Consider the following 20,983-nt stretch of genomic DNA (forward strand, 5'->3'; position numbering starts at 1 on the left):
TTTGTTACCAAGTCCAAGCTTGTTCTGCTCACCACACAACAGGCCAATAAATTGAGAGGCTAGATATTGGGGCAAGGAGAATGACTCTGTTTGGAACGTCAGAAAATCAAGGAGATGGTGGACTATTGTCCCAAAGAGCCATCTCCCCAGAGCATAAGATTTGAGTTGCTTTTATGTTAGGAAGAGGAGAAGTTGAAAGGGGGGTGAAGTTAAAAGGTGACTGACACCAGTAGACATCTGAGAAAGGTCACGTAACTTCTTTGTTCTTGGTCAGTTGATCTTTGCGTACAGGAATCCGGTCATCGTGTTTCTGTAAATCTTAAACACCGCAAGTCATTTCTGTTATGTACTTCCTTATCTCCTTGGGTGTGGTAGATTTTGGGTAAAAAGCAGTTTCTGAAAACCTTAACTGTAAAACGCCTAAGTGCAGGGCTAAGCAGAATGTTCTAAGCTATAGGTCACAGTAGCAAGAGAAGTAGAAGCAATATGGAGTCAACATGCTAAGTTTTTCCCTGTTACACATTCATCAACCTCATTTTTTCCTCATTTCATTTTTATTAGTGAATTATTATTTCCTCATTCACTTTTATTATTAGACTTTCAGATAATACAGTAGGAAAATAACATAAAGCACTGGTTTTCAAACTTTAGTGTGCATTAGAATTACCTAGAGTTATTGTTAAAATAGATTGCTGGGCCCCACTCCAGTCTCTCTAATACAGTAGATCTAAGGTAGGGCCAAAAAATTTGCATTTTCAATAAGTTCCCAGATGGTGCTTAAGCTTCTGGCCCAGTGATCACTTTTTGAGAATTGACTATATAATGAACCTCCATTACCCAGTTTCTAGCAGTTATCAACTAATGACTAATTCTTATCTGTACTACCACCTATTTCTCCATGGCCAGGATTATTTTGAGTAAATCCCTAAAAGCATATCATTTCATCACTAAATATTTCAGTATATATCACTAAGAACACAAAGACTTTTAACCTAAACTCATTACCATTATTAAACCTAAAAACGGTTAACAATAATTCCTTAATATTAGCAAATATCCAGTCACTGTTCAAATTTTTCCAATTTTTTTTTCAGTTTGTTGAAATCAAGATGCAGATAAGATACAGTCATTGTGATTGGCTGATCTGTAAGTTCCCCTTCCACATTTTTTCCCCTTGTAATTTTCTGTAGTTGAAGAAACTGGTCATATCCTATATTTTCCCACAGTCTAGATTTTGCCATCTGCAGTCTCATGGTGTCATCTAACATGTTGCTCTGTTTCCTTTATTTCCTGTAAATTGGTAGTTAGATCTAGAGTCCTGATCAGAATCAGGTTTGATTTTTTTGGCAAGAAAAAAATAAGTAAAAAAACTAAGAAAAAAATGTAAGAACTTCATAGGTGATATTGTATACTTCCAGCAGGAAGCATTTAATGTCTGATTGTCTCTCTTATGTTATTAGCAAATGATGATCATTGTCTAGATCTACTAATTCACTTACAACTGCAAATTGGTAATATTCTTTTTTTTTATGTTTATTTATTTTTGAGAGAGAGAGAGAGACAGAGAGAAGGAGTTGGGGGGGGGGGTGTGGCGCAGAGAGAGAGGGAGACAGAATCCAAAGCAGGCTCCAGGCTCTGGGCTGTCAGCACAGAACCCGACCCAGGGCTTGAACTCACTAACTGTGAGATCATGACCTGAGCCAAAGTTGGACCCTTAACTGACTGAGCCACCCAGGTACCTCATAAAATGGTAATATTCTAATTCTCATTTCTTCATCTAACTGCAATAGTTCTACAAAAGAAACATCTCCTTGGGGCGCCTGGGTGGCACAGTCGGTTAAGCGTCCGACTTCAGCCAGGTCACGATCTCGCGGTCCGTGAGTTCGAGCCCCGCGTCGGGCTCTGGGCTGATGGCTCAGAGCCTGGAGCCTGTTTCCGATTCTGTGTCTCCCTCTCTCTCTGCCCCTCCCCCGTTCATGCTCTGTCTCTCTCTGTCCCAAAAATAAATAAAAAACATTGAAAAAAAATTAAAAAAAAAAAAAAAAAAAGAAACATCTCCTTGACTGTTGGTTACCCTGGGGTATAGTTCATATAACAAAGGCAGAATAAATTCCTGATTATTTCTCTTTAACTATTAGTTTCCAAAAATATAAATTTGAACAGTGACTGGATAATTATTGTTAATTATTGTTTAATGTTGTTGAGGTTAAGTTAAAAAAAAGTCTTTGTGTTCATCACTAAATATACTAAAATATTTAGTGATGAAATGATATGCTGTCAGGGACTTGCTCAAAATAATCTAGGCCTTGGAGACGTAGGTGGTAGTACAGATGAGCTAAGAATGAGCCATTAGTTGGTAACTGCTGGAGACTGGGTAATGGGTAAATGGGGATTCATTACACCAGTAGCCTTGTAGTCTTGTAGTCTCCAAATACAACCAATAAATGTTATTGTTAAGGTCATAAACTCACTAATTTTAACATAATTGGTGTATTCCAATAAATAAAATGCTCAAATCAGCCCAATTTTAGCCAGCCTTTTTTTTTTTTTTGTCAGAATCTTGTAGGCTTTTATCACTTCCCTTGTTTTCTAAGTATGACAAAATGTTCCAAATTCATACTTTATTTTTTCTGACCCACATCTCCTATCAGCTTTTTCTTTAGTGTGCCCAGGTTTATTTTGTGAAAACATGGAAAATGATATTGAGAGAAAACCCTAAAGTGTTAGGGGTGCTCACTGTTACTAAGTTGATCATTGCTTTTCTAGCCCTTTTTAGTGGACAGAGCTAGGAATTTTTTTTCACAAACTCAAACTGATACTTCCAGTTCAAATCCAGAAACTATAGGATTTTATTTACCCTCACCAGTCTTACTTCAGTATCTGCTTTCACCTAGCCAAAAATCCTAGTTATTTAAAAACACTAGTGAAAATGCTCAGAATAGCCATACCAACACTACAGAGTTTTAAAATTTCTTTTTTACATTCTTTTGTTCGTAAACCTATTTTCTTCTTTTTAAATGACAATTTTATTGAGATATATTTCACATATTGTAAAGTTCACCCTTTTATTAAAGTGTAGAATTCAGTCATTTTTAGTGCAGAGCTGTGCAACTGACTAATCTAATTTCAGAATTTCAGAACATTTTCATCACCACAAAAAGAAACCCATACCCATTAGCAGTCACTCCTATTCCCCTCCCCATGTCTCATGGCAACCACTAATCTTCTTTTATTTTCTCTTGTGGCTATTTCATCTAAATGGAATAATATAGTATGTGGCCTTTTGTGACTGGCTTCTTTCACTTAGCATAATGTTTTCAAGGTTCATCCATGTTGCAGCATGTTTTATTGCTTCATTCCTTTTTTGAGAGGGAGATCACGTGCATGTGCCTGAGCAGGGGAGGGGCAGAGGGAAAGGGGGAGAGAATCTCAAGCAGGCTCCACACCCAGTGCCGGGCTCAATTCCAGGACTGAGAGATCATGACCTGAGCCAAACTCAAGAATTGGACACTTAACCAACTGAGCCACCCAGGTGCCTCTTTTCTTTTCTTTTCTTTTCTTTTCTTTTCTTTTCTTTTCTTTTCTTTTCTTTTCTTTTCTTCTCTTCTCTTCTCTTCTCTTCTCTTCTCTCTTCTCTTCTCTTCTCTTCTCTTCTCTTCTCTTCTCTTCTCTTCTCTTCTCTTTTCTTTTCTTTTTTTTGAAGTACGCTCTATGCCAATTCAGGGCTTGAACTCACAATCCCGAGATCAAGAGTCACTCAGCCAGCTAGGCGCCCTATTTCATTCCTCTTTATTGCCAAATAATACTGCCAAACATTATATGAATATAACATATTTTGTTTTTCCATTCATCATTTTATGGACATTTGCATCTTTCAGGTTTTTGGCTGTTATAAATAATGTCACTATAAACATTTGGACATAGGGTTTTGGGTTTTTTTTTAATACTTTCTTGTCAAGTTAGCTAATATACAGTGTGGTCTTGGCTTCAGGAGTAGATTCCTGTGATTCATTAGTTACATACAACACCCAGTGCTCATCCCAACAAGTGCCCTCCTCAATGTCTATCCTCATTTTCCCCACCTCCCAAATCTCCCACCCCCATCAACCCTCAGTCTGTTCTCTGTATTTAAGAGTCTCTTAATGGTATGCCTCTCTCTGTTTGTAACTTATTTTTCCTTCCCTTCCCTGATGGCCTTCTGTTAAGTTTCTCAAATTCCACATATGAGTGAAAACGTATGATGTCTTTCTCTGACTGACTTATTTCACTTAGCATAATACCCTCCAGTTACATCCACATTGTTGCAAATGGCAAGATTTCATTCTTTTTATCACCAAGTAGTATTCCATTTTGTGTGTGTATGTGTGTGTGTGTGTGTATATATATATATATATATATATATGTATGTTGTATTAATAATACATATATGTACATATATATGTATATATTATATAATACAATATATGTATTGTATTATACATATAATATAATACACTATAATACAATACAATATGTATTATACATATAATACATTATATGTATATTGTATTAATAATACATATATTATACGTACATGTATGTATATATTATATATGTGTATATTGCATTAATATTACATGTGCATATATGTATGTGCACATTATATGTATATGTACATGTACATTATATGTACAATATGTATTATACATGTATGTATACAATATACATATATTGTATACATACATGTATGTATTTGTATACATGTATACGTATAATACATAATAATACATATATAATATATACATATATGTATATATTATATATACATATTATTACATACTATATAATACATATACATATTATGTATATATTATATATGTATGTTGTATTAATATTATATGTACATATGTATGTATATATTGTATTAATAATACATATATGTATACATATATATGTATATATTATATATACATTATATAATACAATATATGTATTGTATTATACATATAATATATAATACAGTATAATACAATATAATATGTATTGTACATATAATATATGTATATTGTATCAATACATATATGTACATATATATGTATATATTATACATCTTATATAATACAATATAATAATACATATGTTGTATATTGTATTATGTTATCCATTCATCAGTTGATGGACATTTGGGCTCTTTCCATAATTTGGCTATTGTTGGTAGCACTGCTATAAACATTGGGATACATGTGCCCCTGTGAATCAGCATTCCTGTATCCTTTGGATAAATTCCTAGTAGTGCTATTACTGGGTCATAGGGTAATTCTATTTTTAATTTTTTGAGGAACCTCCATACTGTTTCCCAGAGTGGCTGTACCAGTTTGCATTCCTAACACCAATGCAAGACGGTTCCCCTTTCTCCACATCCTCGCCAAACATCTGTTGTTTCCTGAGTTGTTAATTTTAGCCACTCTGACCGGTCTCAGTGTGGTTTTGATTCATACATTTGCCTGATGATAAGCAAAGTTGAGCATCTTTTGATGTGTCTGTTAACCATCTGGAAGTGTTTTTTGGAAAAGTGTCTATTCATGTCTTCTGCCCATTTCTTCACTGGATTATTTGTTTTTCGGGTGTTGAGTTTGGTAAGTTCTTTATAGATTTTAGATACTAACCCTTCATCAGATATGTCATTTGCAAATATCTTCTCCCATTCCATTGGTTGCCTTTTAGTTTTGTTGATTATTTCCTTTGTTGTGAAGAAGCTTTTTATCTTGATGAGGTCCCAGTAATTCATTTTTGCTTTTATTTCCCTTGCCTTCGGAGATATGTCAAGTAAGAAGTTGCTGTAGCTGAGGTCAAAGAGATTGTTGCCTGTTTTCACCTCTAGAATTTTGATGGTTTCCTATCTCACATTTAGGTCCTCCATCCATTTTGAATTTTTTTTGTGTATGATGTAAGAAAGTGGTCCAGTTTCATTCTTCTGCATGTTGCTGTCCAGTTCTCCCAGCACCATTTGCTAAAGAGACTGTCTTTTTTCCATTGGATACTCTTTCCTACTTTGTCAAAGATTAGTTGGCCATATATTTGTGGGTCCATTTCTGGGTTCTCTATTCTATTCCACTGGTCAGTTTGTCTGTTTTTGTGCCAATATCACAGTGTCTTGATGATTACAGCTTTGTAGTATAGGCTAGAGTCTGGGATTGTGATGCCTCCAGCTTTGGTTTTCTTTTTCAACATTTCTTTGGCTATTCTGGGTCTTTTGTGGTTCCATACAAATTTTATGATTATATGTTTGTTCTAGCTCTGTGAAGAATGCTGGTGCTATTTTGATTGGGGTTTCACTGAATGTGTAGATTCCTTTGTTAGTATTAATGTTTTAACAATATTTATTCTTCCAATCCATGAGCATGGAATGTTTTTCCATTTCTTTGTGTCTTCTTCAGTTTCTTTGATAAGCTTTCTATAGTTTTCAGCATATAGATGTTTTATCTCTTTAGTTAGTTTTATTCCTAGGTATTTTGTGGCTCTTGGTGCAATTATAAATGGTTTATAATTTAATAATAATATAATTATTATTATTTATAAATATAATGAATAATAATTATAAATTATTTATGGTTCTTGGTGCAATTATCAATTTTTCTGTTGCTTCGTTATTGGTGTAGAGAAATGCAACTGATTGCTGTACATTAATTTTATATCCTGCAATTTTGCTGAATTCAGGTATCAGTTCTAGCAGTATTTTGTTGGAGTCTTTCAAGTTTTCCATTTAGAGTATCATGTCATTTGCAAAAAGTGAAAGTTTGACTTCTTCTTTGCCAATTTGGATGCCTTTTATTTCATTTTGTTGTCTGATTGTTGTGGCCAGGACTTCCAACAATATGTTAAACAACAGTGGTGAGAGTGGACGTCCCTGTTGTGCAGATTTTATATTTGTTGTACCTGGAGTATGAAAGACATCAGAGGAATATAGGGTGATGAAAGTATTATCTAAATATCCCTTTCCCTTTTCTCCTCTTAGCTAGGATTAGGCCTCTAGGAGTTCTTAGATACATTTTGTTATGTTTAATTTTAGTAAGATGTTTCTTTCTGGCTGATTTGGTTCTTTTGGTAGTTTAAAATCATACTTTAAAGTAAATAGTTTTAAAATATGAATCTATGGTTTTAAAATACAATTTAAAATAAGATCTCTGGGGCATCTGGTTGGCTCAGTCAGTCAGTTAAGCATCCAACTCTTGATTTCAGCTCAGGTCATGATCTCATGGTTTGTGAGTTTAAGCCTCACTCCGAGCTCTGTGCTCACAGTGAGCAGCCTGCGTGGGATTGTCTCTCTCTCTCTCTCCCTCTGACCCTGTCCCACTTGTGCTGTCTCTCTCTCTGTCAAAAATAAATAAATACACATTTTAAAAAAATAAAATAAGATTTCTCTTGCATCTACACCATGAGAATAAATTTAGAATGATAGATGTGCCATAAGCCTAGTCCAATCTATTATTACATATTAATAAATTGAGTTTCATTTGTCTATACCAACCACATAATTTTTATGTAAAATAGTAGTCATGCAGTATGTCATAATTCTGTTTGTCAAACATAAATGAAATTTTTTTATTGCCAGAAGTAGATTGTTTGTATTGTTGATATTGTCTTCACTTATTTTTAAAAAGATGACTTCAACTATTGTATATTTTCCTTTGTTGAACTTACTCTTCTTAATTTCAGAAAAGGAGGTTTTTAACATTTTTATGCTGCTGATGAAGGGAAAGTTTGTTCATTATCTCCTCCTCGATAACTTTCTTATAGGGCCTTTTACTTAAGCAATAGGTAGAGGTTTGAAGGACAGTTGAAAAAAGTGTCAATGAGTAGTAAGAGTCATTCAGCATTTTTATTGTATGTATGAACTTTATTGAGAATTTAAAATCTTTTTTGATAGTACTATGAATTAATGAATATTTTTCTATATTTTTTCAATTTTCTCCACATTTTTTGTCATTGAACCTGTAGCTAACAATGAATATATTTGAAACAACAATAATGTACAGCAAAATAAATATGCACTCAAGAACAACCAAAATATCAACAACAAAAAAATCAAGATTCAATTTGACTTTAAGCTGTAAGGTTGGAAGAATGGAAAGGGAATGTATGCAAATTTAGTCAAATAAATAAATCATCCTTCTAGCAAATACATATTTTGCATCTGAAAAATGAAAGAAAATGCATGTTATGTCATCTTTTAAAAGGCTTTTTCTGACTGTCTTATTCACACACACACACATACACACACACGTAAGTCTCCTTTGTCTTAGATGATGCTTCTTGATACCTTTAGATAACTTTCTCAGAGAGATAAGTAGATTCTAGAAGAGGTTATATTACTACATTATGAAAGAAAAAACAAGAAAAAAAAGGTCCATTAACCTATTCTTTCATGATTTAAAATGTGTGTCAGAGATGTCTTAGTTATATTGTGTCTTCAGTTTCAATTTTTAGTGACATAAAATTATTGATATATTATAATCATCCTTTCAGTGTAAGGACTATAGAGGTCCTTAAGAAAAGTAAGGTGTCTTTTTTTTTTTCTACAGACTTCTTATTTACCAATTCAGCATTATTACTTAAAAGTAGTGATGTGAATGGAAACAGTGTGAGTGTTTTGCAGTTCTTGAGAGATTTTATACACTTTTATCATATAATTCTACAGTGTACTTTAAAAATTACATCTGTATCTTCTGTTCAGTACACAATTATCAAGAAAAAAATTTCTCAATTCTAGGATAAACCACATTCTTTTAAAAAATTATCTTAAAATGTATGCTCAATTTAAAACTCCTTTAAATTTTTTTTTCCCAGTGAATTGATTTTACTCTCATTCTTTCTTCCCCAGTGGTCATATGCTTTGGAAAAGCCCAACACCGGCAGTATATTTAACATCGCGTGGTCAATTGATGGCACTCAGATCGCTGGAGCCTGTGGAAATGGGCATGTTGTTTTTGCACATGTGGTGGAGCAGCGTTGGGAGTGGAAAAATTTTCAAGTAACGTTAACTAAACGAAGGACCATGCAGGTATGATTATGTTCCATCGTTGATTAAACCTGCCTCTTTTCACATTAGCTCACTCTACAGAATATGGAGTTATCGTCACTAATTGTATTTAAACCAAGTTTATAAAAATTCAGTCATATTAAATATATTTCACCAATGCCATTGGTGACTTTTTCATGACATAATATAAGAACCTTTCACTGATACAGAACCTGAGTACCCACAGCTACTGTGGTTATGGGGTTGAGGCAGGGATGGTGAAACTTGAAGCATTTAGGGACTATGTGGATTCAGTTCCGGAAGGAGGGAAGAAGCTGCAATAAGTTAGATTTAACTCCTGGACCTGACCCCATGGCAGGCCTAGCCTGCTAGTCACTGTCAGGGTTACATTATTTTGTTAATTTATAATTGTATAAGCTTATTTAACCTGTTTACAAAATTTTTTTTTCCTTTTAAGAATTACCTAAGGCTAGCCAAAGTAGGAAAACAGTGGGAAATTCTTATTGGGAGGTAGGAAGTGAAAAACAGGTACTTTTGGAGTGAAATAAGATGGGAAGTTTGGGGGGCACCTAGGTGGCTCAGTCGGATGAGTGTCCAACTTCAGCTTAGGTCATGGTCTCACAGTTTGTAGGTTTGATCACCATGTCTGGCTCTATGCTGATGGCTCAGAGCCTGGAGCCTGGAGCCTGGAGCCTGTGTCTTCCCTCTCTGCCCCTCCCCCACTCAAACTCTCTTTCAAAAATAAAGATTAAACAAAAAATTTTTTTAAAGGACAGGACGGTTGGGATGTAGCACTAGAAAGTTGAGGGAAATGTTGTTCAGGTCAGAGAACTCCAGTAGGGGGGTTATCTATGCACTATAAGCTTCTTAAGTGTACAATACTGTTATTTCACTCAAGCCCAGTGTCTTGCATATAATAAATGCTCAACAAATAAATTTAAAATTTTTTAATTTATTTATTTTAGAGAGAGAGTGTGTAAGTGGGCAAGAGGGGCAGAGGGAGAATGAGAGAATCTTTTTTTTTTAATGTTTATTTATTTTTGAGAGAGAGACAGAGTGAGAGTGGGTGAGGGACAGAGAGGGAGACACAGAATCTGAAGCAGGCCCCATGCTCTGAGCTGTCAGCACAGAGCCCCACGCAGGGCTTGAACCCATGAACCGCAAGATCATGACCTGAGCCAAAGTCAGATGCTTAACTGACAGAGCCACCCAGGAGCCCCAGAATGAGAGAATCTTAAGCAGGCTCCATGCTCAGTGCAGAGCCCGACAGGGGGGCTCGACCTCACGACTCCGGGATCATGACCTGAACCAAAAGCAAGAGTCAGATGTTCAACCAACTGCGCCACCCAGGTGCCTGGTCAACAAATATTTTAAAAGTTAGTTGACAAAAGATACGAGGAAGAGGCCAGAGACAATGTACCAATGGCAAACCCTCTGCCAGAGAAAGGAGAACTGTACCTTCTAACTCTTCTTCCTCCTATTGTATCAATTGCCTCTGTCTTCATATTCAGAATTCAGACTATTATAATTATTTGGAAGCATGTATCTTGTAATTTCTAAGTCTACTCAAATGTTCTTTAGCCTAAGTATCCAGATTTTTTTATTTGGATCATATGGTCACTAGATTTGTAATAATTAGGTATATTATAGTTTTTCTTTGTTCTGTTTACTTATTTTTAAAATTTTAAACATTTTATTATGGAGTATTTTTTTTAATGTTTGTATTTGAGAGAGAGAGAGAGAGAGAGAGACAGAAAGACAGAGACAGAGAGTGAGCGGGAAGGGCAGAGAGAGAGAGGAAAACACAGAATCTGAAACAGGCTCCAGGCTCTGAGTTGTCAGTACAGAGCCTGACATGGGGCTTTTATTCACAAATCAGGAGATCATGACCTGAGGTGAAATTGGATGCTTAACCAATTGAGCCACCCAGGTTCCCCTTTTATGGAGAATTTAATACATATGCAGAAGTAGACAGAATAGTGTGATGAATCACTGTGTACTCATCACCCAGCCCTAACAACCAACCCATGACCAAGCCTGGCCCAGGCATTGTCCATATCTACTTTCCTCCTTCCCCAATTATTTTGAAGCCAATTCAGATATCATATTTTATCTGTGAAATTTTCAGTATACAGCTAAGAGAAGGACTCTTTTAACATAACCACAATACCATTATTATACCTTAAAAATAATAATTCCTTAATATTATCAAATATGCAGAAAGTGTTCAAATTTTCAGCTGTTTCCCACATGTCACATTTTTAAAAGTTTGTTTTGAAATCAGGATCCAAAATGGTTTACATGTTGCAATTGGTTGACATGTCTTTTAAGTTTCCTAAAATATAGGTTCCCCTTCCATCTCTGGTTTTACCCCTGCACTTTATTTGCTGAAGGAACCAAATTGTTTGTCCAGCAGAGTTTACCACAGTCTGGACTTTATTGATTGTGTCCCTATGGTGTGGTTTGACATACTCCTCTATCTTCTGTATTTCCTGTAAATTAGTTATTGGATCTAGGTGATGTTATATATAAGTAGGTATTTCTGTTAATTAACCTGGGAACTAAAGCATTATTTATAGTGTTGTGTATATGACAAAAGATGCCTTGTGAGTTCTAATCAATTGATTTGGGGACATAATTATTTTATCCATATAGTGCATGGGGGGCGATTAGCTAATAGTATTGCTAAATAAATTCTAGCCTTAATTTCAAAAATGCCCCATGATGAGAATATATCTAGAAAGAGGAGTTCTTCTTACATAATAAAAAGGAGTCATCCTAGAGATTAGAGGATTTTTACATGAGATAAAATGAGCAGTGGAGGTGTTTAAATGACTTATCTAATCCAAATTGTTTTTGTACTTACAATAATGTTTGTAAGTAATCTTTCAAAATTTTAGAACTAGAACACTGTTTTTATTGTTTTTACTTTCTCAGTGATTATAAAACATTTGTATTGCATTTTTGCTAAATTGGGCCTATTCAGTGGTTTTTCTTAAAATACTTTCATACACTCATTCACTAGATATTTATTGAGTGATCCCTACTTGCCAGGCATTGGACTAGGCAATGGGAAATATAATTGTGATGAGAACAAATTTGGTCCCCCTTTTCATGGAACCTCCTAGTTGAAAATCTCTTTTTTCCCCCATAAATTCATCTCAAATTGATTTAAGGTAAGCAATGAAGAAAGAAGCTTATTTCTTTATGTGAAGTCAAGAAATGGACTGACTTGAGGAATTACTGAATTCAAAGTCTTAAATAACAAGATTTCATCATTTTTTCTTCCTTGACTTTCTTTTTCTCTGTATTGGCTTTTTTTTTTTTTTTTTTTTTACAAAACCTCTCCCTCTTTGGTGGCCTTGATATTTCTATAAACTTAAGATCCATCAAGAAGAGTGCTTTTTCTCCTTCCAGTAATTTCAACAGAAATCTCAGCACTGGGTCTCATGTGTCAAGTCTAGGTTTAGAGTATTTAGTTGGGAGATGGAGGGGAGTATGAATCAACCCCATCTAAACCTCTTGGTTACTGAGAATAATGGAGAGAATGGTTCCCCAGAGGGAAACCAAGGCATATTTACCAGAAAAGAGCATTTGATTCTGGGAAGACAAAAACCAACATTTATCTGCTATGGCTTATCCTTCGGCTGTTTAGCAACCCTACTGACTAGTTATGTATTGTTGCATAATAAATCACTCTAAAACATAGTGGCTTAAAACAACAACATTTGTTATTTCTCGGTTTCTGTGGGTCAGGAATCCAGGCATGGCTTTGCTAGGTTTTCTGGCTTAGAGTCTCTCACTAGGCTACAGTCAAAGTGTTGGCCAGGGCTTTAGTCACATCTGAAGGCTCAACTAGGGGGGGATTTGCTTCTAAGCTCATTGACATGGTTATTGGCAGGATTCTGTTTATCATGATCTGTTGAACTGAGAGACTCAGTTTCTTCTAGACTGTTGACTGGAGGCCACCTACAGTTCCTTGTATGTAGCCTCTCCAAAGGGCAGCTTACAACTTGGCCATTTGCTTTATTAGAACAAGCAAGTGAGAAGGGCCAGAGCAAGTGTGAGCAAGATGTAAGTCACAGTTTTGTTTTTTAAGTTTTTATTTATTTGAGAGAAACAGAGACAATCTGAGTGGGGGAGGGGCAGAGAAAGGGAAAGAGAATCCCAAGCAGGCTCTGAGCCAGCACAGAGCCCAATGCAGGGCTTGAACCCACGAAACTGTGAGATCATGACCTGAGCCGAAACCAAGAGTTGGATGCTCAACTGACTAAGCCATCTAGGCACCCCATAAGTCACAGTTTTTTATAACCTGAACTCAGAAGTAGCATCTCATCACTTTTACCATATTCTGTTCACTAGAAGCAAGCTCCTAGATCCTATCCATACACAAGTGGAGAGACTTCTACACTGATGTGAATAACAATAGGTAGAGATCACTGACCACCACCTTACCAGCTACCTACCAGATATACTTACACTTATTCATATACATATAATTCAGAAATGCACTACTAACTAATGCAGCTATTCTGTATGCAATTGAAAACAAACCCATCCCTCCCTAAAAGAAGATAATTTAGACTCATCTACTTATTCCATTCAGTTCTAAATCTCTGGTCTAGAAAACTATAAATAAATGTGAGTTTTAATTATTCTCCTCCCTCTCCCCATATTCCTAACTTACACTAATGAAGGGAAAACGGAACAGCTGCAATGAAAACAGTTTGGAAAAGAGGAGAGAGAAAACAACACACTATGATGACCAGGTCCATAGCTAAAATCCAGCTGGCCAGGAATATACTGAGAACTCTTTTTCTTTGCAGTAGAGTTAGTTGCTTGGTTAATTAGCAACTCTGGTATGCTTTTCTGGGAAGATATCCTACTTGGGAGAATTCCCTTTCTGAGGACTATACATTTTATTCACCCATTAGTTTTATTGTAAGATGGGGTCACAGATTGTCACAGGGACTGAACAATCACATTTTTTGTTTGCCTGGTTTAGCGTTTTACAATTTCCTTAGAAGCTTAGTGGACTGTTGGTTGATTTGTGTTTCATTAATTCAGAAATCAGAGATTATGTTGAGTCCTAATTGTTACATGTAGACCTTGACCTGGCAGTTGCTACCAGCAATGCTTCATTGCCTTACCTGTCTCCTTGGACCTCAACTTTTCTGTGTACAGTAACCTAGAGTGAGGAGTTTTCTTCCTCTTCCCCTTGCCTTCAGGCTGAATCTTAATGGATGATTCTTTCTGAAAGAGATAGTTGATGTCTCCGTTAGGAGGAAGTACCTAGAAGGGAGAAGGTACAGGTGGGGATGAAGCATTTCTCAAGTTTCAACTTTACTTTTCTCTCTCTGTTGACACTCAGTTTAGCATGGGGCACAGCTTTGGCTCCTAATAGTTGCTATAATTCAAGATTATTTGATTTTTAGTCACCTTATCTTTTGTAAAGGTAAGAGTTAACAATAGAGTGATTTTGAGGATTAAATGAGTCGATATATGTAAAACAATAATAAATGGTAACTATTACTATGATTATATCTATGTATAGGATTAAATGAGTATTTTACAAATGTGGAAACAGAATTTTTGGATTTATGTCAATCTGAGGAGTCTAAATATTGTGGTCAGGTAGAAGTATTGGGTGACACAAGTATTAAGAAGTTAATCCTGGAACTTCCCTGAATTGAACAGAGTAAACGGGTGCATTTTAAAATTCGGCACAGGACATTTCTGATGTGGGATTCACCATAGTTTTGAAATTATAACCGTAATTACTAGAATGTCTTTAGTTTTGTTATTATAGCTGGGATGTTTTATTCCTGTTTAAGTTCTAGTGTTCCAGATTCACAAAAAAGGGAGTTCCCCCATGTGAAGCTTTAGGCAAACATGAATTTTAAGAAATCTGTTTGTAATTTGAATAATGGCAGAGGCCTATACAATTGTATTATTAAATATTGAATTTTCCTAAACTTGTATTAACAGCCAGTTTTTTTCACTACGTATCATATTGCTATAAAGAAACTAACATATAACTTCCTTTAAAAACATTCATTTCAGGGTACCTGTGTGGCTCAGTTGGTTAACTGTCTAAGTTTTGATCTCAGGGTCACGAGTTCAAGCCCTACATTGGGCCCCACACTGGTTGTAAAGCCTACTTAAAAAAAAAAGTTGGGGGGGGCGCCTGGGTGCCTCAGGTTGGCTGAGCGTCCGACTTCAGCTCAAGTCATGATCTCACAGCTCGTGAGTTTGAGCCCTGCGTCAGGCTCTGTGCTGACAGCTCAGAGCTTGGAGCCTGCTTTGCATTTTGTGTCTCCCTCACTCTCTGCCCCTCCCCCACTCATGCCATGTCTCTCTCTGTCTCTCAAAATAAATAAACATTAAAAAAAAAACACTTTCATTTTCTTCCATTAGCTTTAAAATGTTTCTAGGAGAGGTTGGTATTTTGGACCTTTAAAAAGGTCTCTGGGAGCCTAGGCTTATGATGGTGTCATAAGTTCACACTTGGAAAAAGAGACATATCTATGGCTCCACAGAGATCAATAATATATGTCTATTTAATATAATATTTAAAGGTAATTTTTAAAAAGACTCATCTGGACTCAAAAACAAGGGAAACATCTCTCAGGTCCAGAGATGGAACAAAAATGGAGAGTGTGATGTCTCCGATGTGCTTGACTCCTGGTCCAGAAGCAGGGAGGCAAAGGCAGTGAGTGGCTCTCACTCAGCAGAGTGGCTCTGCTGGCTAATGGAACTAAAAGTACTTGATGTGAGACAAGTGGGCTGATCTAGGTCTCTTTAAAATTAGAGCATGGGGATCTGTAAGGTAGTTGTAGTCTCCCCTTTGTGAAAGACCTAAAAAAGCCTTGGACTTAGAGAGACTCACAGAGTCACCACCTACAGTCATGGTCTGCTTAGTTCTAGGGGACCTATTCGAGAGCCCTGGAGTTGAGCAGTATGCAACCTGCAGCACACATCTGTGGCTTTGCAGACACAACCCAGCCTTTTCATTGAAAGCACTCTTCACATTTTTGTTCCAAGTAAAAACTGGCTGATTCCAGAGACTGGTGTTACTTCCACAGCCTTTTCAAGTAGAAGTGCTTTTCTTCTTTCTGCCATGTATTACTGGGTTTGGAGATTAGGTGAGAGTCTTCCTTATCCGTCATGGCTGATTTCAGACCACAATAATTTCTTCCTCCCAAAACAACCCCAGCTCCTTTAAAGCACCTACCATCAGACTACTCTTCATTTTGCAGTCATTTCCCCCACTCATTCAAGAGTGAAGCAAACATATCAGTGTCTTTTTTTTTTTTTTACCATTAGTCTAGCATTACTCTTTTTTATTAAGACTTTCAAAAAGTGTCTAAAAGATGAAAATTTATTTTAACATAACCATGGTAGCATTTCACATTTCTCCAGTTGTTTCCTAAATATATCTTTCTGTGATAATAGGTCCCACTTCTCCAATTATTTTCTAAATATATATTTAGATGGTTGGTTTGTTTACATCAGGAAACAAAGTTCCACATTGCATTTAGCTAATTTGTCTCTTCAGTCTGTTTAAATGTGAAGCAATTTCTCCTCGTTCTTATCTGTTTATTTAAGAAACTAGGTGGTTTGTTTTGCTAAAACTTTCACATTTACCTGTTTGCATCTCTATGGGATGATTCCATTTAACATGTTCATCTAGGCCCAGTATTTCTTGTAGACTGGTTATTAGATTGAGAACCTTGATAAGTATAAAGAACACTTTGTAAGTAATGCTGTGGACTTCCTATTGCATCACATCAAGAGACACACATGTCTATTTATCTCTCTTTTAGTGATGTTAGGATGAATCAGTGTCTCCAGGTGTTGTGAGTCTGACTCATCTATCATGAAGAAAAAGCCTGAAAAGCCCATTGGGCTTTTACTTTAATATTTTTAGTAGCCATTGATAATACTGGTCTAAAACTATGTTTCATTGGGATTTGCAAAATGATAGTCTTTTTTTTTCTATCATTCCTTCTGGATTTGTTAGTAAAGTTCTCCCATAAGACATTTGCCTTTTCAACCATTTGGTTACCCTGAGTTGAGACAGTTCTGAAGTATTTTCTGTATTTACCATTCTTCAGATAATGAGGTGATTTCCCAACGAATCTTGTTATTGTTTTTATTGTTGTTGTTGTATCTTGTTATTGTTATTGTTTGTTGATGTTATCATTATAAACTTGCAGATTTTAACATTTTTGTTGTGTTTCAATCTGTTGCAGTCATTATTCTATTTAATGTTCAAATGGTCCCATCTTTGACCAATTGGCTCCTATGTTCTTTTGAGATGACTTCAATAACTTGCTTGTATTTCTGATAAGATATTATAGGCTTCTCATATATTTCCTGTCCCAGACTCGGAATCAACAATTTTTACAAGAAGGACTTGCTCCTTTTGGGAGGGAAATGTTATCTAGAGACCATAATCCTGGTGTGTGCTGGGTGTGCTCCTTGCTGCTGGTTTGATAATTACTTCTAGATAAAATGTGTTTGTTTTGTTTGTTTGCTTGTTTGTTTGTTTGTTTAGTAATCTCTACATTCAGCATGGGGCTCAAACCCTGGGATCAATAGTTGCGTGCTCTTCCAACTGAACCATCCAGGAGCCCCAAAGTGTATTTGTTTTTGACAGATAAAAATACATCATGAGTGTATACTGAAGTTTCAAATTCAAATTTAAGATTATAGAGTTTTACTCTTAATTTCTTACTTATAGCTCTTTTGTAAGAAAATTTTGGTTTCTAAAGACATTAGTGGTACTGTGTGTGTGTGTGTGTGTGTGTGTGTGTGTGTGTGTGTGTGTGTTATTTCATAATTTTGCTTATTTATCTTTGTGATAGAATTCTAAAAGTAAGATTTCTGGGTCAAGGAATATATGTATATGTAATGTTGCTATCTCCATCATGGTTATAGCAGTTTTACTAGTTTGGTGAGTATGGGAGTTGAGCAGATAATAAAAATACAATATGCCTTATAGGTAGAAGTGCTTTAAAGAAGTAGTTAAAAGAAGTTTGACTTTATCTTTCTTTTTTTCCATACCCATTCATTCTTCATTAATACTGTAATTGTCATATTATATTTAGAAAGATGATAATATTTTGAGGGGAATTTAAAGAAATGCTAACTTATAGGTACAATTAATCTCTTTTTCTCTATTTTTACCTCTTGCTACAGTGTCTTCCCCATTCTGGTATCGACAAAAGATTAGATAAATTTAACTTGCTCAACATTTTTCTTCATTTGCTGCAGATTGTCCCATTAATATCAAGGTTGTTAGCAGATACTGCCAAGTGTTAAAATCCTTGCAAACTTTGTTCTGTTACTGACTTTTTAACAGTTTGACTATTATAGGTGAAATCTTTGTTAGTTGGTGCTTAGCTTTCTTATACATTATCTCTGTGTTTTTACATGTGGAAATACTTGTGCCCCTCTGTGCAGCTTGACTGTGCAGTTGGTTTCTTTACTAATACCTCCTACTCCATTTTGACTTTTTAAAATTATTGTATCTCTTTTTTTTAGAACTTAAATTTTAAAGTAAAACCTAGCCCTAAGAAGGTATTTTTCTGTTTGGGGCAGAAATCATACAATCTCTTTCCAACTTCTATGCGTATATATATAGCTATATCTCAATGTTATAGCATTTTTCACCTTATTTCTCCATTGCTAGACCATTCAAATTGGCTTTCAGGTTAGAAATATACTTATTTCTAGGACATTTTATGTGTATTTCTTTTGTTGGTTGATTTTTTAACATTTATTTATTTATTTTGAGAGAGTGTGTGCATGCATGCATGCATGCCCAAGGAAGGGAGGAGTAGAGAGAGGGGGAGAGGGAGAATCCCAAAAAGGCTCCACACTGTCAGCACAGAACCAAATCTAGGGCTCCATCTCATGACCTAAACCACAAGATCATTACCTGAGCCGAAATCAAGTCAGATGCTTAAACTACTCAGGTGCCCCTGAATTTTTTTATGCTTCAAAATCTTACTAATTTACCTGGTTAAAATTTTGATGTATTTTAATGTTGTTTGTTGGTATTTCATTTTTCCTTGTTTAGGTTCGTAACGTTCTTAATGATGCAGTGGATTTACTGGAATTCCGTGATAGAGTGATTAAAGCATCTTTGAACTATGCACACTTAGTTGTTTCAACATCTCTTCAATGTTATGTGTTCTCGTAAGCATCTTGCATTTCTTAAAAATCCAGAGTTTTGTCTGTGATGAGGTATTTATTTTCGAGCTTTCACATCAGCATGGGTTGGTTTAAACTTAATTTGCTTAAAACCTCACTTATTCCAAACTTAACTCCCAACCAAGAAATGGTTTAAAAATGAGCTATGAGCACTAAAAATAGATCTAATAAAGTTTGTGCATCAGTTAATAATCATTTTTATGATAGAAAATACCTTCTCTGAGATAGTGTTTACTCTTACTTTACTCACAGTTCTAAGGAATTTAGTACAACAACTATAACTTCATAGCCCAGAGGAGCAGCTGATAAATGGTGGGAAAAAGACCCACCTAACCACTGGAAGAGAAGGGACAGTTAGTGGCCTGACAATAGGCTGAAAGATGTTCAATAGGGATACAAGGAAGTATTCAAGCTTAATATCATAGCCCAAAGTAATCATGGATATTCATAATTATAATCCAGAGTTGTCCAGAAATGATGGAAGAAAATATATTCAATCTACCTGTATTTGAAAATGGAGAATAATTCAGTACATCCAAGAAACTTATGCCTAAAACAAATATACATGGTATTTTTCAAAGTGTAACTCAATATGTGCTGAAAAGTGTTGAACTGGCTTTCTGGAAATGAACAAACAAACCCAATTTGCAGTGTTTACCTACTTCTATAATGTAAATACTTCTACCGTGGCCAGTTTAAGCTACCATTATGATGTCACTGAAGGCCGAAATGAAAAGAGATGGATGCATAGTAGCAAACCGTTATATAGAATTGCCACCATATGGACACAACAGATGTATATAATCTCAAGTGCATAGATAATAGTAAAATGTAATAAAATAATCTGGAAGGAATAAGTTTGGATTATTATTATCTTTGTTTTTGAATATAATATGTTAAGTATAAGTTTATATAATTTAATTTTAAATAATAGTTTTTTTTTTAAGTTTATTTATTTTGAGAGAGACAGAGAGCACCAGTGGGAGAGGGGCAGAGAGAGAGGGAGAAAATCCCAAGCAGGCTCCACACTGTCAGCACAAAACCTGGTGTGGGGCTCGATCCCATGAAGTGTGAGATCATGACTTAAGCCGAAATCAAGAGTCAGAGGCTTAACTGATTGAGTCACCCAGGTGCCCCAATAATAGCTTTTAATATGTGGTTTATAAACTTCCTGAAAACACACCACTTGGTACAAGCTGGCTCTAGCATGCCACCAGCTGACTTCTCAACTATCCAGAAAACTAATGTAACCACTCTGATAATTTCAAGAATTGTGAATAGTTAGGGACTGTTTTTTTTTACATTTTGTGCTTCTATTCGTAACGTTATGTGGTTATAATCATTGAATATAAAATTGAAGATAGGGACTACATGTGTCTGAGTCACATCTATACACCTAGTGTTCAACATGTAGTAGGTACTTAGTAAATAAATGTTTTTGGATAAATTAATGAATCAAAAAACATGAAGGGTAGTAGTGTCTTGAATTCCTAAGCCCAGTAATGTGCAAGACAAAGGTATACAGTTTTATCAACAATAAAAATTGGTATAATTAATTATTAAAAATTCTCACCCACTATACATAAGTCTACTACTAATCAGAATGTACAACTTAGGACAGCAGCCAAGCCTGGAAGAATTAAATGGGAGAAGCAGAGAAGAGAGGGGATAAAGAAATAAGCAGCTCAATATAAGGGAAATATTTTTCTTACATGAAAGTGAACAACAGTATGACTTTGGGAA

At 35.4% G+C, this 20,983-nt stretch overlaps 1 protein-coding gene across 6 annotated transcripts in view; it reads left to right on the plus strand.

Annotated features, from left to right (window-relative positions):
* The window catches only part of IFT80 (intraflagellar transport 80), a 140,406-nt gene that overhangs the window by 78,084 nt on the left and 41,339 nt on the right, over window positions 1-20,983 (plus strand). For all 6 annotated transcript variants that reach the window (XM_042956575.1, XM_042956577.1, XM_007086253.3 and 3 more), the window contains 2 exons: window positions 8,861-9,040; window positions 19,107-19,225. In XM_042956575.1, the coding sequence (XP_042812509.1) occupies window positions 8,861-9,040; window positions 19,107-19,225 (299 nt within the window). The remainder of the gene's footprint in view (window positions 1-8,860; window positions 9,041-19,106; window positions 19,226-20,983) is intronic.

Source organism: Panthera tigris, chromosome C2, assembly GCF_018350195.1.
Source record: "Panthera tigris isolate Pti1 chromosome C2, P.tigris_Pti1_mat1.1, whole genome shotgun sequence".
NCBI classification, from domain to species: domain Eukaryota; kingdom Metazoa; phylum Chordata; class Mammalia; order Carnivora; family Felidae; genus Panthera; species Panthera tigris.